This window comes from Neofelis nebulosa, chromosome 18, assembly GCF_028018385.1.
Source record: "Neofelis nebulosa isolate mNeoNeb1 chromosome 18, mNeoNeb1.pri, whole genome shotgun sequence".
NCBI classification, from domain to species: Eukaryota; Metazoa; Chordata; class Mammalia; order Carnivora; family Felidae; genus Neofelis; species Neofelis nebulosa.
Genome location: NC_080799.1, coordinates 35,341,389 through 35,355,346, shown reverse-complemented (window position 1 = coordinate 35,355,346; position 13,958 = coordinate 35,341,389). Strand labels below are relative to the sequence as shown.

Sequence of the window (13,958 nt, the reverse complement as noted above, 5' to 3'; positions counted from 1 at the left end):
TGGAACTCAAGAACCGTGAGACCATGACCTGAGCCAAACTCGGATCCTTAAGTGACTGAGCCACCCAGGTGCCCCTGCATATTTTTTATTTGTGGGTTAGAAACACTTTTTAAAATCTTTTTGTAGATATTCTTTTTTTTTTTTTTGCTTAACATTATGATCTAAACTTAAAAAGAAATGTATTTCAAGTTCTCTATAAGCATTTAAAATAAAATAGTTGTACACTTTTTCCTCATCATAACTTTTAAATCGTAATTCTTCATTTGTTGTAGCTCAAGGTAGCAATATTTCTGGTTTTTAGACAAGAATATTTCTTTAATGCTTATTTTGGAAAGGAGCTAAGTTCAGGAAAGCATAAAGGCAAGAAAGACATCAGCAGTAATTCCTTTGCCAAGTGGCTCTTAATTTTTTTCACCTAATTCCCTTTAGGATTTTTTTTTTTTTAGCATAGTTGGGAACATACTTAGTATGTAGTTTTATATCCCGCTTACTTTTCATTTTATATTTTAAACCTGTGGGTCTTCACTAGAAGCTCTTGGTATGAGTTTTAAGGGCTAAATAGCATTTGACGATATGCTCTGTTACTGTTCATTCAACTAGTTCCCAGTGTCAGCTCTTTAGGTGTTTTTTAACTTTCCACAGGTGCAGATAATGTGTTTCGAATATTTTCATTTGTAAATCTTTATCCGACTTGTAGATTGCAGCGGAGGACTGGTCTTTGCCAGTGAAATTCACAGGCTACAGGATGTGCCCTTTGGAAAAGTTAGTTCATAAGGCACAAATACAGAGCATAGCCGCTGCAAATGGTTGTCATGTCACGGCCTTGCTGTAGCAAGGCTGGTGATGATCGTGCTGCCTTCAATCTGGCACAGGGCTGATGCTGTTAATTGCCTGATTTTTAGGGGTACAGTTGACTCCACTCCAGGTGACATTGGAGCTTTCCACATGAGGATAATCCAGTCCATTTTCATAAGTGTACTTGGTTTTCTCCAAAAGGTTCCTCTAACACATGAAAGGAGCGCTTTGCAATGTGGCCTCCTTCATAAGGTTACTTTTATTGTTGATCCTGTCTGTTGTTCTAACGTTTGCCATAAAAAAGTAGACGATTCTTAAGAATCTTACTGTAGATTGATGTGGCAGGTTAAGGAGTCTTGAAATAGAGGTTGCAGCTTGCGGAATTTCAGCAGTAAACTAGTTAAGCTCATGCCGTGTCCCCCTGTGCTGGTGGTAGATAACTTTCACATTCAGCCGGAGCAGGCTATTTGATTTTCCATACATGAACTCCTTTTATCAAGCTTTACTGAGCACCTTGAGGACCGTTTTTTTTTTTTTTCTTTTTAAATAGCTTTTTTGAAGTCTAATATACATACCATACAAATCTACCTCTTGTAAGGGTACAATGCAGTGATTTTTTTTTTTTTTAATACTTTTATAGAGTTGTGCAGCCATTAACCACAATATAGTTTTAGGACATTTTCATCGTGCCAAAGTTTCCTCCTGTGCCAATTTATAGTTAACCCCTGATTCCAGCATTAGGCGACCACAAATTGACTTTTGGTTTGTATATATTTACCTTTTCTCAGCGTTTCATGGAATCCTGCACTGTGTAGCCTTTTGGGTCTGACTTCTTTCCCTTAGCATAGCATTTCCAAGGCTCATCTTCGTTGTAGTGTCAGTTTTTCGCCCCTTTGTAGGGGGTGCTGAGCAGTGTTCTGTATCGATACACCACAGTCGATGTATCTCTTCATTTGGTAAACAGTTGTATGCGTAAAAACTTGAAGTGATTTTTTTTTTGACTGGTGCTTTTTATTTAAATTTCTTTTAATGTTTTATTTATTTTTGAGAGAGAGAGATAGAGCATCAGCAGGGGAGGGGCAGAGAGAGAGGGAGACACAGAATCCGAAGCAGGCTCTGGGCCCTGAGCATCAGCACAGAGTCCAGTGTGGGGATTGAACTCACGAACCACGAGATCATGACCTAAGCTGAAGTTGGATGCTTAACCGACTGAGCCACCCAGGTGCCCCTAAATTTTAAATTTTTTTTTATCTTAGAGAGCGGGAGTGGGGGGGAGAGGCAGAGAGAGGGAGAGAGATGGATAGAGAGAGAATCCCAAGCAGGTTCCATGCTTAGTGTGTAGCTTGATGTGGGGCTCAGTACCATGACTCTGGGATCATGACCTGAGCCGAAATCAAGAGTCGGATGCTGGGGCACCTGGGTGGCTCAGTTGGTTGGGTGACTGACTTCGGCTCAGGGCATGATCTCACTGTTTTGTGGGTTCAATCCCCATGTCAGCCTCTGTGCTGACGGCTCAGAGCCTGGAGCCTTTTTCAGAGTCTGTGTCTTCCTCTCTCTGCCCCTCCCCTGCTCACCCTCTGTGTCTCTCTGTCTCTCAATAATAAATAAATGTTGAAAAAAAAAAAAAAAGAGTCGGATGCTCAACCGAATGAGTCACTCAGGTGCCTCTTGACTGGTGATTTTAAAAATATGAAAACAAGGAGACTCTTAAATATGGAGAACAGAGGGTTACTGGAGGGGTTGTTGGGGGGGGGGGATGGGCTAAATGGGTAAGGGACATTAAGGAATCTACTCCTGAAACCATTTTTGCACACTATGTGCTAACTAATTTGGATATAAATTAAAAAAAATCAATAAAAAAATGAAAACAGGGGTGCCTGGGTGGCTCAGTCAGTTAAGTGTCTGACTTTGGCTTAGGTCTTGATATCACAGTTTGTGAGTTCAATCCCCACGTTGGGTTCTGTGCTGACAGCTCAGAGCCTGGAACCTGCTTCGGATTCTGTGTCTCCCTGTCTCTCTGCACCCCCTGCCCCTACTTGCAGTCTTCCTCTCAAAAATAAACATTAAAAAATTTTTAAAAATATGAAAACATTTGCTGTTAAGTCCCCCCCACTTAATTAAAAACATGCCCAATTCACTGACTTACATTAGAAGTTGGATGTGATGAAATGCCATGGAGGCAGCCAGCCCACCACAGTGATGCCAGAAAGCATTTAGCAGAGAGCATTCTGGGAAATAGGAGAGACCAAGCTGAGAAAATGAAGAGCCCCACTCAAGCAGGTGCCCCTTTGCTTTGCAGGAATTATCATAGAAATGAGTAAAGATGAGAAGAAATGGAAGCCTTAGGGTGTGAGGTCATAAATCAGCGCCTGTAGTGTGTCTGCCATGCGTTAACGAGGTGGAGATGCGTGTGGTTGGACGAGTGTGTTCTGCCTGATTCAACCGACCTGGACCCGAAATACGAATTGTACAACATCTCCTGAGACGCGTCTCTCGCCTGAATGTGCAAGTCTGTATTCTGAGTCCCCCAGGGGAGGCACCATTTTGGCCACGGTTACCACACTTGTGCCACATACTGGGACAGGCATTGTGCTATATACCGGGACACGGAAGATGCATGAGGCACGATCCCTGGTGTCTGGGAGCTCAAGTTAGTGAGAGGAGACAGCTCTAGGAAGCAGCTCATTAACAGAGAGGTTGGTCAAGTGCCGTACTAGAAAGAAGCTCAGAATGAGAAGCCCTGAGGAAGGCTTCCTGGTGGAGGGGACCCTCGAGCCAAGTCTTGAATGACCAGTAGGTACAAGGTCAGGTAGAATGGGAAGTGAAAAGGGGACATAGGGAGGGTGATAAACAGAATGGCCTTTGGCAAGGCGGTCATCGCAATGAATTAATTATAGGATTAGTACCCCCTGTGGGTTTTCTGCTGCATTAGGTTGATTGCGACATGTCTGCAGCTGGAAGGTAATACTGATGATGTAACCTGAGCCTTGGGGACTGGGTTTGTGCTGTTCACCTGCATTCCATTCTCTTTAGGGGCCAGATATTATCTAGAGTTGGCGGGGCAGTTACTGACTTGTGCACTAGAACCAAGCAAACTAACAGGGATTGTTGATTTCATTACCATATTTGCCGATAATTTGTTTAAAGGTACAGGCTGTGGTTTATTATGGAGAATAATAATTCTGGTGTATTCCTCCCGGGATAGGGCTTTGGCTGGGCTCCATTTTGCCATACATCTTTTGGTTGCTGTGGAATTTAGATAGTTTTGCTAGGTGTCCCAGCTTTCAGGAAGCCCTTAAATGTGTGCCTGGGTAAACTTGCAGAGAGACTGGCATAGGCACAGCTCATATTTAAGGGTGACATCTGCCCAGCAAAGAGGGTTGTTCCAGTGTGGGGGAGTAATCTGGGACTCAGGGTTCAAGATTATTTACTCATTTACCTGCCCACTGAGAAAGGATTTAGGGAGCAAGTCCTGTGTACCAGACATTGAGCCAGTTGCAGGAGAGCCAAGGTAGGAGCTGGAAACCAGCGTAGTTGAAGACACTTGTTCGGTTTGGGATGCCACATAGGTTTCTTTCCTGTGGAGGGCCAGCTTTGATCATTAGCAGTGGTCGCCTGGAATGCTGGGATGGATTAGTGATGTCTGTCATGAGCACAGGCTGGAGAGTGAATGTATGAATGCTGGGTATTTGATGCTCTGTTAGGGTTTTCTGGTGCAGGCAGAGGACTCAAGTAAAAGTGGGGTATGGGAGAGAGAGGACATTTGTCTTAGAATAAGCATGTTTGTCTTGGTATGGGGTGTATTGGAAACTACCTTGGATCAGTTCAGGCTTGGGCAGGACTGGAGTACAGATGTTGTTAATTATGTACTGTCTTATATTGCTGCTTATTATGTACTCATGTTACTGTCTCTGAAATGTCTTTAGCCTGTTTTTTTTTAGGTGTAAAATGGAGGTAATACCACCTGTATCATAATGTTGGTGGAAAGAGTTAATGAAATAATGGCTATGAAAATATTTTACCACCCACAGAGCAATAAACTCTTGGAGTATTATTGCTACAGGTGTAGAGGTGAGTGGATCAGGAAACGCCTGAAGTTAGGCAAGGTTGAGCCAGATGGTGATGGCCTCCGGACCTTTGCACTGGGTCCCCCTGCCCAGCCTGCTATGTCTTGTCACATCCAGGTCGTAACTCCAAGGTTACCTCCATTTGGGCCACCGAATCTAAGCCTGTTCCTGACGTGTCTCCACCTATCACCTTGTCTTGTTTTATTTTCTTCAAAGTTCTCATAACTGAAATGGTCTGCTTAGTTTGTATATCTCCCTCTGTTAGAACCATGCAAATGTGGTGAGGCAGAGACCTTGGTATGTTTTTGTATCCTCAGAGCCTAGATTAATAGAGCCTGGCACAGAGGAGTTCAGGATTTTTTAACGTATGTTGTATGAGTGAATGGAAGGGTTTCTGAAGTCCACAGACCCGATGGGCCTTGGGGCCCGAGAGCCCTGGGATGGTTGTTAAGAATAGGACATAGTAGCTGTGACCTCCTCTCTTTGCCAACATGATCTTGAAACTATTTCCTTGGTTATTGAGAAATAAATTTAATTGAATCCACAGTAGTTGTAACTTAATTGAAAATTCTTTCCATTAACTCTGGATCTGACTTCACAATATTCTTGCAACAAAATAAAGAACAAGAATCAGGATTCATATTATTTTTTTAGTGTATGTAACAGGCCATGAAATTATACAATGTTTCCAATTTGGCAGGCTGGTGCATTCAATCTCTTCAAAGATAATCTAATTCTTTAAAGTACATGTGATATGAATTAGAGTTGGAACTTGTGAATTGGATACAGTTAGCAGCCAGCCCCTCCCTAAGCCTAACTGATCTGTTTTTAAATTGGATTTTATTCTTTTCTCCTCTGATAGCTGGCACCAATTCCATTTCCCTTGTTTCCTGGGAATTGTTACTATGCGTTCAGGAGTCTGATGAATATGGCCAGACTTTGTGGGTCTTCCTGGACTTATGTGAAATGAACAGAAACGGGGAGAGGTGTGTGGAGAGGCCCCAGTCAATTCCGTGTCACTTACCTGACTGCCAATCCAGTTGTCCAGTGTGTACCTTCCCGCTGAGCTTTACAACTGCTGACACACCCCCTCCCCGGAGGTGCTGGGGCTGCCCTGGTTGTCTGTCTCCCTTCACAGACGGACTGATGAATCACTGGTTCTCTTGCAGGGTGACCTGTCTGTGCGCCCAGTTTGAGGCCGTCCTGCAGCATGGCCTGAAGAGGAGCCGGGGATTGGCGCTCACGGCGGCCGCAATCAAACAGGCAGCAGGCTTCGCCAGCAAAACAGAAACAGGTACTGCTTGGCCTGATGCAGCGCAGAGGATGAGGTCTTTTCTGTTGCCCTCCTTTTAAAAAGTTTTCATTTATTTTTTAAGCGTGTGGGACGGGGGTGGGGGGAGCGTGGTGGTGCAGAAATCCACGAGTGAGAAAGTCTTACCCGCAGTCACTATTGGCGTTGTCCTTTGCGGACCCCTTGGAGCCGCGGGTTGCCATCTCTGGGGGCTCGGGGTGCTGCAGCCAAGGTGCATATGTGACCAGCGTGGCTGGCAATCGCTGGGAACTCAACATGTTCTAATTTTGTGCGTGGGGATAGCACGCCATTCCGCGGTCAAGTCTGTCTTCAGCAACAGCGACAGCAGGTCTCTGAGCTTACGCCTCTGCTACCGTCCGTATGCGTGTTGCCAGAGCATTTCCCGCGTGTCCTGCTCCTGTGTGTCTGACCGACGGGGCCAATGTTAATAATGACTACTGACACATAGGAACAGTTTGCATAAGCCTGGAACCTCGTCAGTCTTTTATGTCAGTTAGCTCATTCGGCAGCCTTGTGAGTAGCAGGGACCTTATTTTCTCCATTGTGCAGATGAGGAAAATGTTCGAAGCGATTTGCTTTGGATCTGAACCTAGAAGCATCTCATTTCCTATAAGATACGTACTCTGCCCTTCCTCCAGGACATTTTATTAAAAAAAATTTTTTTTTAACGTTTATTTATTTTTGAGACAGAGAGAGACAGAGCATGAACAGGGAGAGGCAGAGAGAGAGGGAGACATAGAATCTGAAACAGGCTCCAGGCTCCGAGCTGTCAGCACAGAGCCCGACGCGGGGCTCGAACTCACGGACTGTGAGATCATGACCTGAGCTGAAGTTGGACGCTTAAGCGACTGAGCCACCCAGGGGCCCCCCTCTAGGACATTTTAAAGAGTAGGTTCTTTCAGACCCTGCTTGTGGGTGCTGCTCTGAGTTCCTGAATCTTGTCACTGTGGCGATGTGCATGTCACTGCTGACCCAAATGTTCGGAGGGCCCCTCGCTCACAGCTGACCATCGGCCCTCGCCGTGTCTGGCTGGGGCCTCTGTGGGAATTCTCTGCCAGACAAGACAGGTCTCTGCCTCTCCCTCTCCCTCTCCCCCTCCCTCTCCCTCGTGTTGTGTGTCTGCCTTCCTTGGATTCTCAGCTCTGTCGTTCATCTCCCCAGTTGCTCCTGTTCACGAGCGAACGTGCTTCCCCTTGGGGTCAGGGGACAGCCACGAGAGGGATTCCCGTTACTGTCGATTTTTCTTCTGTGCTCCTGGGTCCCTTCTTTAAGATTTGGGGACATACGGGGCCGGGTCAGACAGGAGCTGCCTGCAAGGGCCTCATTCCTCGTGGAAGCCACCGCCTGCTGCCTTGGTCGCCTAGGATGTTGGCCTCTGCCGTCTTGGTGGCTTCTGTCCTCCACATGCAGCCGGCTCAGTGCTCTGGGCTGGTTGATGAGCTGCTGGAGGACGTACCTTTTCCCAAGGTCCTCCTCACCATGATGGGCCCTCGTGTTTCTTCTCGTTTCCTTCTTCCCTGTCTGTGCGCAGCTACTTGAGAGGAACCAGTGTGGGGTAGGCCACGAGGCCTTGGGTCTGCTTCCGTCCGATGAGGTCAGCCACTGGCCCGGTGGGAGGCAACGTTGGCTTTGGAGTCAGGCCCTGAGGGTAAGGCTGGTAGACCTTAGGGCAGCGCCCCTGCTGCGTCTTCGTTGTTTTCACCAGTGAGGCTGACGTACATTCCGTCTCCCTGGGGGGCTGTCCGGAGGCTTCCGCCGAGGCCGCCTCCGTTCCTAGAGCCTAGTCACCGTGTAACCAGTTACCCTCCTCTCCCCAACACCCTTTAAACGCGTAGACTCTTCCTCCGTCTCCTCCCACGGGGGCTCCAACCTTCGGCCGTGCAGGATGGCTCTGTCTGGCCCTACCCGGACTGGGATTCGTGTCTTTCTCTTACTTGGGCCTGGTGATCAGAGGAGCACCAGCACACGTGTGAGGCTGTGGCCACCGTTCGTTCATGCCGCTTCCCGGTGACTCAGTGCCCTTTCTGCACCTGCATCCGGAACAGACCCCGGCCGGTGAGCAGGGTCTCTGCTTTGCTTTCTGCCGTGGAAGAGGTTCTGGGCCTCCCGGCAATTAGGAGCGGGGGAAAGACCCAACTGGCTTAGCCCGCGAGTGGCTGCCAAGGGCTTCCTTCAGTCTTGTCGTGGTGCAGTTAACCAGTCACTGGTACACATGGTCCTTGGCTGATTAGAGCCTCTTTCCTCTTATTGAACGTTTTATTAAATCCTTGTATGGGGGGGTGGTGGTGGTGGGTTTTCAGCTGCTAGGAGTCAGGACAAATCAGATTGGTGGCTGTTTACAGTTGTTCGTAAAGCCATTGGAATGACCATAGCAGGTGGAATGGAGAAAATGAAATCTTGAGAGGAGGGTTGGATGTGAATCAGTGTCACTGTGCTCCCTCGTCCCTGCTGGCTGCTGGCCTGGGCGCTTTATGTAGCTTTGCAGTTAATACCAGACCCTAGAGCCGGTGACGTGTGACCCTAGAAATCCCGCTCTGTGACTCGTCACACGTGAGCTCCCTGGGACATCCTCTCTCTGAGCTTCCATTTCCTCGTGCATAAAATAAGGTCACGGTTTTGTGGTGGGGGCTCGATGAGAAAGCACGTGCAGAGCCCAGGCCTGGGCACAGAGCTGCCAGAGCTGGTGCTTGATAACCTGGCAGCAGCTTTCCAGGCTGGGTGATGATGCCCTTATTTTTCGGATGATGCCACCGAGGCTCAGATAAGTGAATAAGTTGCTCACTTTTGCATAGCTAGTAAATGGCAGAGCTGAGGCTTCCAACCAGGTCAGACTGATGTCAGATTCCTGGCTGCTGTCAGCTCCCTCCTCTTCAGGCAGGAGGCCTGGTGCCCTGCCCTTTGTTGCTCCTCTGTAGACCACTGTAGCCCAGTTAACTGGACTGGAAGTGACAGGGGACAATGGGATAACAGTGAATTAATCCACAGGCTGTTGCAGTAGCTCTGTTTACACATGAGGAACATTACCTTTTGAAGAGAGGAGAACGGAGTTCAAGGTAATGACTGAACAAAATGATACTGTCGAAAATCACAATACAGTCGAAAGTACTGAGGGTCTGCCGGGCAGGACTGCGTTTGTTCAGCTGGGGTTGGGGTGCACGTTGGGCTGAGTTTAGAAACTGTTGCCCTTGTACAGTGTGCTTAAAAACAATTTTTTTTAAAGTACTCAACATTTAAAAATGATGAGATTTTGTGCTGAAAGATGGATTTCTAGCTTTTCTTCAGCTTGAGGATCTCTGGCTCTGGGCCCACATTTACTGTTGACTGTGCCCCTGACAGCTGAGATAGTGTTGTGTTGTTAGCATTCTTGCTGTTCTTACCTGAAATTTAGCAGTTTTCGAACATAAACACTTCTCAGATGGTAAACCCCTGAAGTCAGTTTCCAGAGTGCGGAATGGTGGTTTCTTTCATTTCTGTCTAGTTATAAACTTGCTTTCTAGGGAGAGGATTTGTTAACTTCTCACTTGGCTATCGCCAGAAGCCCCTTATTTTTTGTTGTCGTCTTGATGTTGAGTGCATTCTTGTCTTTGGCATGTGCTTGGTAGTTTTGACTGAGTCTCAGGTGTTGTGTATGTTGTGTATGTGACTGAGTCCCAGGTGTTGTTGGAAGCTTGGGATAATGTTCTCTTTCTTCAAAGAGAATTCACTCTTGCTGCTCAGGCAAGTACGGTAGAGGAAGATCAGTTTTCTCCTGCCGAGGACTGAGCATTTCATGCCTGGGCTTCGGCATTTGCGAGGGCTGATCTATTTCTGCTTTTGCCTTACTGCTAGGACTAGGTATTTGGGGTTTCCAGCGTATATTCGTTTCCTAGAGCTGCCATAACAAACTTCCACACCCTGGGTGGCTCAAAACAGCAGAGAGAAATTGATCGTCTCCCGGTTGTAGAGGCCAGGAATCCAGAATCTGGGTGTTGGCACAGTTGGTCCCTTCTGGATGCTCTGAGGGAGAATGCGTGCCCAGCTTCCGGTGGTTGTCTGCTGTCCTTGGCGGTCCTGGTTGTAGCTGCTTCAGTCCAGTCTGGGCCTGTGTCTTCCCGTGGCCTCTTCCTTCTGTGTCTCTGTCTCCTTGTCCTTCTCTCTCCTTAGAACAACAGCCCAATGGGATTTAGCCCCACCCTACTCTAGTATTACCTCAACTTAACTAGTTACATCTGCAGAGATCCTTTTTCCAAGTAAAGTCACATTCTGTGGTTTCAGATGGACAGGAATTTTCGGGGGACACTGTTTAGTCCAGCCCACATTGGATCCCTGAGCTGTTTACCAGTTTCCATCCTCGTCTGCTGGTTCTGAGCTCTAATTTTTTCCTTTCAGACCTTGTGGAAATTCTGAAAGCTCTGTTTAGCTTCTCGTCAGAAACTCTGTAGCCGGAAGAAGCCTCGAGGGCGAAGTAAGGCCCCAAGCGTAGGACTGTCCGTGGACTTCCCTTCTCTTTGGGATCTGAGTTCTTTAAGTCTTGCCTGGGCAGCAAGGTCCTCAGGACCTCCCAGGTCCTCAATTTTGTTTCAGTTAAATAACTGCCTAGCGTTTTCAGTTGTTTTTGTGGGAGAGGTGGTCTGTCTGGACTCCTGTTTCAAAGCTGAGAAAGTGGCCCCTTGAAGTGACACTTTGAGTGTGTGCCTTTTCTTGTTGCTAGATCGCCCCCTTCATGTGTGGCCATCTCGGTTACTTTCCTATAAGTCAGGCGTCAGGTTTTCCTTCTGTGATGAACTGTAGCCTGAGACAGGGGTTGTGCAGGCAGATTTCCTCCAGTTTTGTGAGGTTTTTAGCCAGCACCTGTATCCACCTCTCTGCCCCCCTCCCCCCCACCCCCCATTCCCTAGTTTGCTTGTCTGTTAGGCATTTTTGATTTGTTTCTGGCTTAGCATTCGGGGTTCATTTGTTTGTTTTTTGACTTGGGGAGTTTTTACCCAAACATCCCTGAATTGTGAAATGTTGGTAGGGCAAACGTGATTACAAACACTTATGCCACCAGCTCAGCTTTGTCTTGTCGTGCATTGTCTGCAGGTGTGGGAGCAGTGTCCAAGCCTCGCTGAGATCTCCTCGAATAGATCGTGCAGACATGTGGGTTGTGCGGGACCCAGACATGCTTGGGATGAAGTTACCCAGTGTGTCGTCTTTGGGATTTAAACCACAGAAGTGAGAGCCTGCTTGTGTCTGGGGGAACTGTTTCCTATTTGATCTGTGGCTGGATTTATCTCCACAAAAGATTGATTTGGGGATGGCGAGAGGGGAGTCTGCATTTTCAGAGTCCAGGCCTGCAGTCTATGTAACTTTGCTCTTGCAGTGAGGCAGGTCAGTGTGAATAGTCACAGCAGGCATTGGTTATTCCTCCCCCAGCAGTTCTGTCCCTTCTTGCTGAGAGAATGCTGATTTTGTTCAGATGTTGGGTGGCCAAGAGCTTCAGGCCTGGAGCTAGCTGCAGGGGCAGTGAATCCAGACCAGATCAGGCCAGCCATAATGATGATCAACTTGCCAGTAGCTGCTTTTAGTACAGACCCAAGACGCCGTTAAGGAAGGAGAAGTCTGCTGTGGGCCTCTGAGAAAATTCATTGCTACCTGAACGGAAATATGAGAGAAGACTTACTTTGTGGCCTTGGGTTGTTGCTTGAGACTGTGATGTTTGGAACTTTGGCAATGATCTTGTGATGAAGGGGGACAGATCTGAGGACAGAGCAGCTCAGAAAGATGGAAAGTGCCTGGTTCCTTGGTAGTGTCCCTGAGCTTCTGAATTAACCAACTCCAGACCTGCCTTACCTCTGGACTTGATGTGTAAATGTTTAAACGTTTCCTAATGGTTTAAGCCATCTTGAGTTGGATCTCTGTTGACACGCATCCAAACACGTCCTAACTTAAACAGTAGAGAAGAGCCAGACAACTTAAAAAAAAAAGTCAAAGGCCTGTGTTCCAGAAGTGAGAGGAAAGTTGTGAATAGCACGTTAATCTTGGAAACAACACTGGGATGTTTTCTCCTTTTCAATCAATTGGCTGACCACAGGCCTGGCTTCCTTGTTTGCTAGTGACTCATTCTGAGCACCTCCCGTGAGCCAGGGGATTTGTTAGACCCTCCGTTCCTGATTTCATTTTACTCTTGAAACGTCTGTGCATAGTGAATGATCGTGTCCCCGTTTTATAGGTGAAGAAAATACGGCTCAAAGAGATGAAATTGTTTTCTTAATGCTCCAGAACTAATGATTGTGGCAGAGCTGGGATTTTTACTCAGGTCCACATGATTGTGATTCTGTAACTCCTACTCTTTTATTCATGATGGTATGTTTCCAGAAAGAGGGCTCTCTGAGAGATCCTGATCCTTTCCCTTCCCCCATTTGAATTCATGAGTAAATTAAGCAGCAAGTAATAAGTTATGATCACTTAGGGCAGAGGTCAGCAAACTACGTCCTGCTACTTCTTTTTATAGATAAAGTTTTATTGGAACACAGCCACATGCGTTTATCTACTTAGTTTGCATGGTGGCTTTTAGGCGGCTGTGACTGAGACTGTTGGTCCCATAAAGTCTAAAGTATCTGGTATTTGACCCTTTGCAGAACAAGTTCTCTAATCCCCATCTTTGAGAACAAAGGACAGGGGTTCCATTTTACCTTACCACACCGTATTCACATGTGTGTACCCCCACTGGATGGTAAGCTTTGGGACTGCAGGGTGTGTGTCTTACTTCCTCTTGACTTTCCAGCTCCTAGCAGAGTTTTTGGGAAATATATAGGTACTTCAATAAAAATGTATTCATAAATTCGATATTTCAATTTGCACAGTCCTATCTTTCGTGATTTCTGAGGTACCAGAGTGCTACCAAGGAAGAGAGCAAAGATCGATTTGTAAAGTTACTAAAGATGAATTAAAAGCGGCAGAGAGCTCTGCATAGGCTTGGCTTGGGATTGGAGGGTTTTGCCCGAAGTTGTCAATGTGGAATGCGGTGTGGAAAAAGGAATTATTTTTCATTGTACTGGAGAACGGAGACGGACCCACTGCAGCTTGTGCCTGTCTTGGTCTGCTTGGGCTGCCGTAACGAGAGACCACAGCCGGAGGAGCCTAGAAGCAACACCAGTTTATTTCTCACAGTTCTAGAGGCTGGGAGGTCCAGGATCAAGGTGCCGGCATGGTTGAGTGAGGGCCCCTTCTCTGCTTCATAGCCGGTGCCTCTCTCTGTGTCCTTACGGGGTGGAAGGAGCACGGGACACCCTGGAACCTCTTTCCTAAGGGCCATGATCCCATTCCACAAGGCCTGCACCTTCTTGGACTAAGCGTTCTCCCGAAGGCCCCACCTCCTAATACCATCACTTTAGGGCCAGGAGTCTTGGAGGGACACGTTCAGACCGCACGGGTGACATTTCTCTGCAAAACCTTGGAATTTGCTGTTTTTGTGAATCACTAACATATCGTCATGAGGTGACGTGTTGGCGGTCTGTGACAGGGTCATATGCTTGGTTCAGGACATACCAGAGTCACACCTGCTGTTATGGATCTGCCTGTCCTGTAGAGCGTAAGTCTGATTTCCTTGTCTGTTCAGCAGCCGTGGGCAGCAAGGACCCTGTGACGTTGAAACAGTCTCCCCCTCTCTGCCACCACGTCCTGGCATACTTACTGCTGCTTTGTGCATCCTTCTATCATTTCTACACCCTCAAATATTAAATATCGTTCGTCTTCTCATTCTTTCATTCGCTCTTGTTTCTGTGCATACAAGTACTGCCCGAATTCCTTGGTGAAAACTGCTG

The 13,958-nt window shown here is 47.1% G+C and overlaps 1 protein-coding gene across 3 annotated transcripts in view; it reads left to right on the top strand.

Moving 5' to 3' along the window:
- Positions 1-13,958, top strand: part of SNX29 (sorting nexin 29) — a 495,833-nt gene that overhangs the window by 33,887 nt on the left and 447,988 nt on the right. For all 3 annotated transcript variants that reach the window (XM_058711881.1, XM_058711878.1, XM_058711879.1), the window contains exon 4: positions 6,032-6,156. In XM_058711881.1, the coding sequence (XP_058567864.1) occupies positions 6,032-6,156 (125 nt within the window). The remainder of the gene's footprint in view (positions 1-6,031; positions 6,157-13,958) is intronic.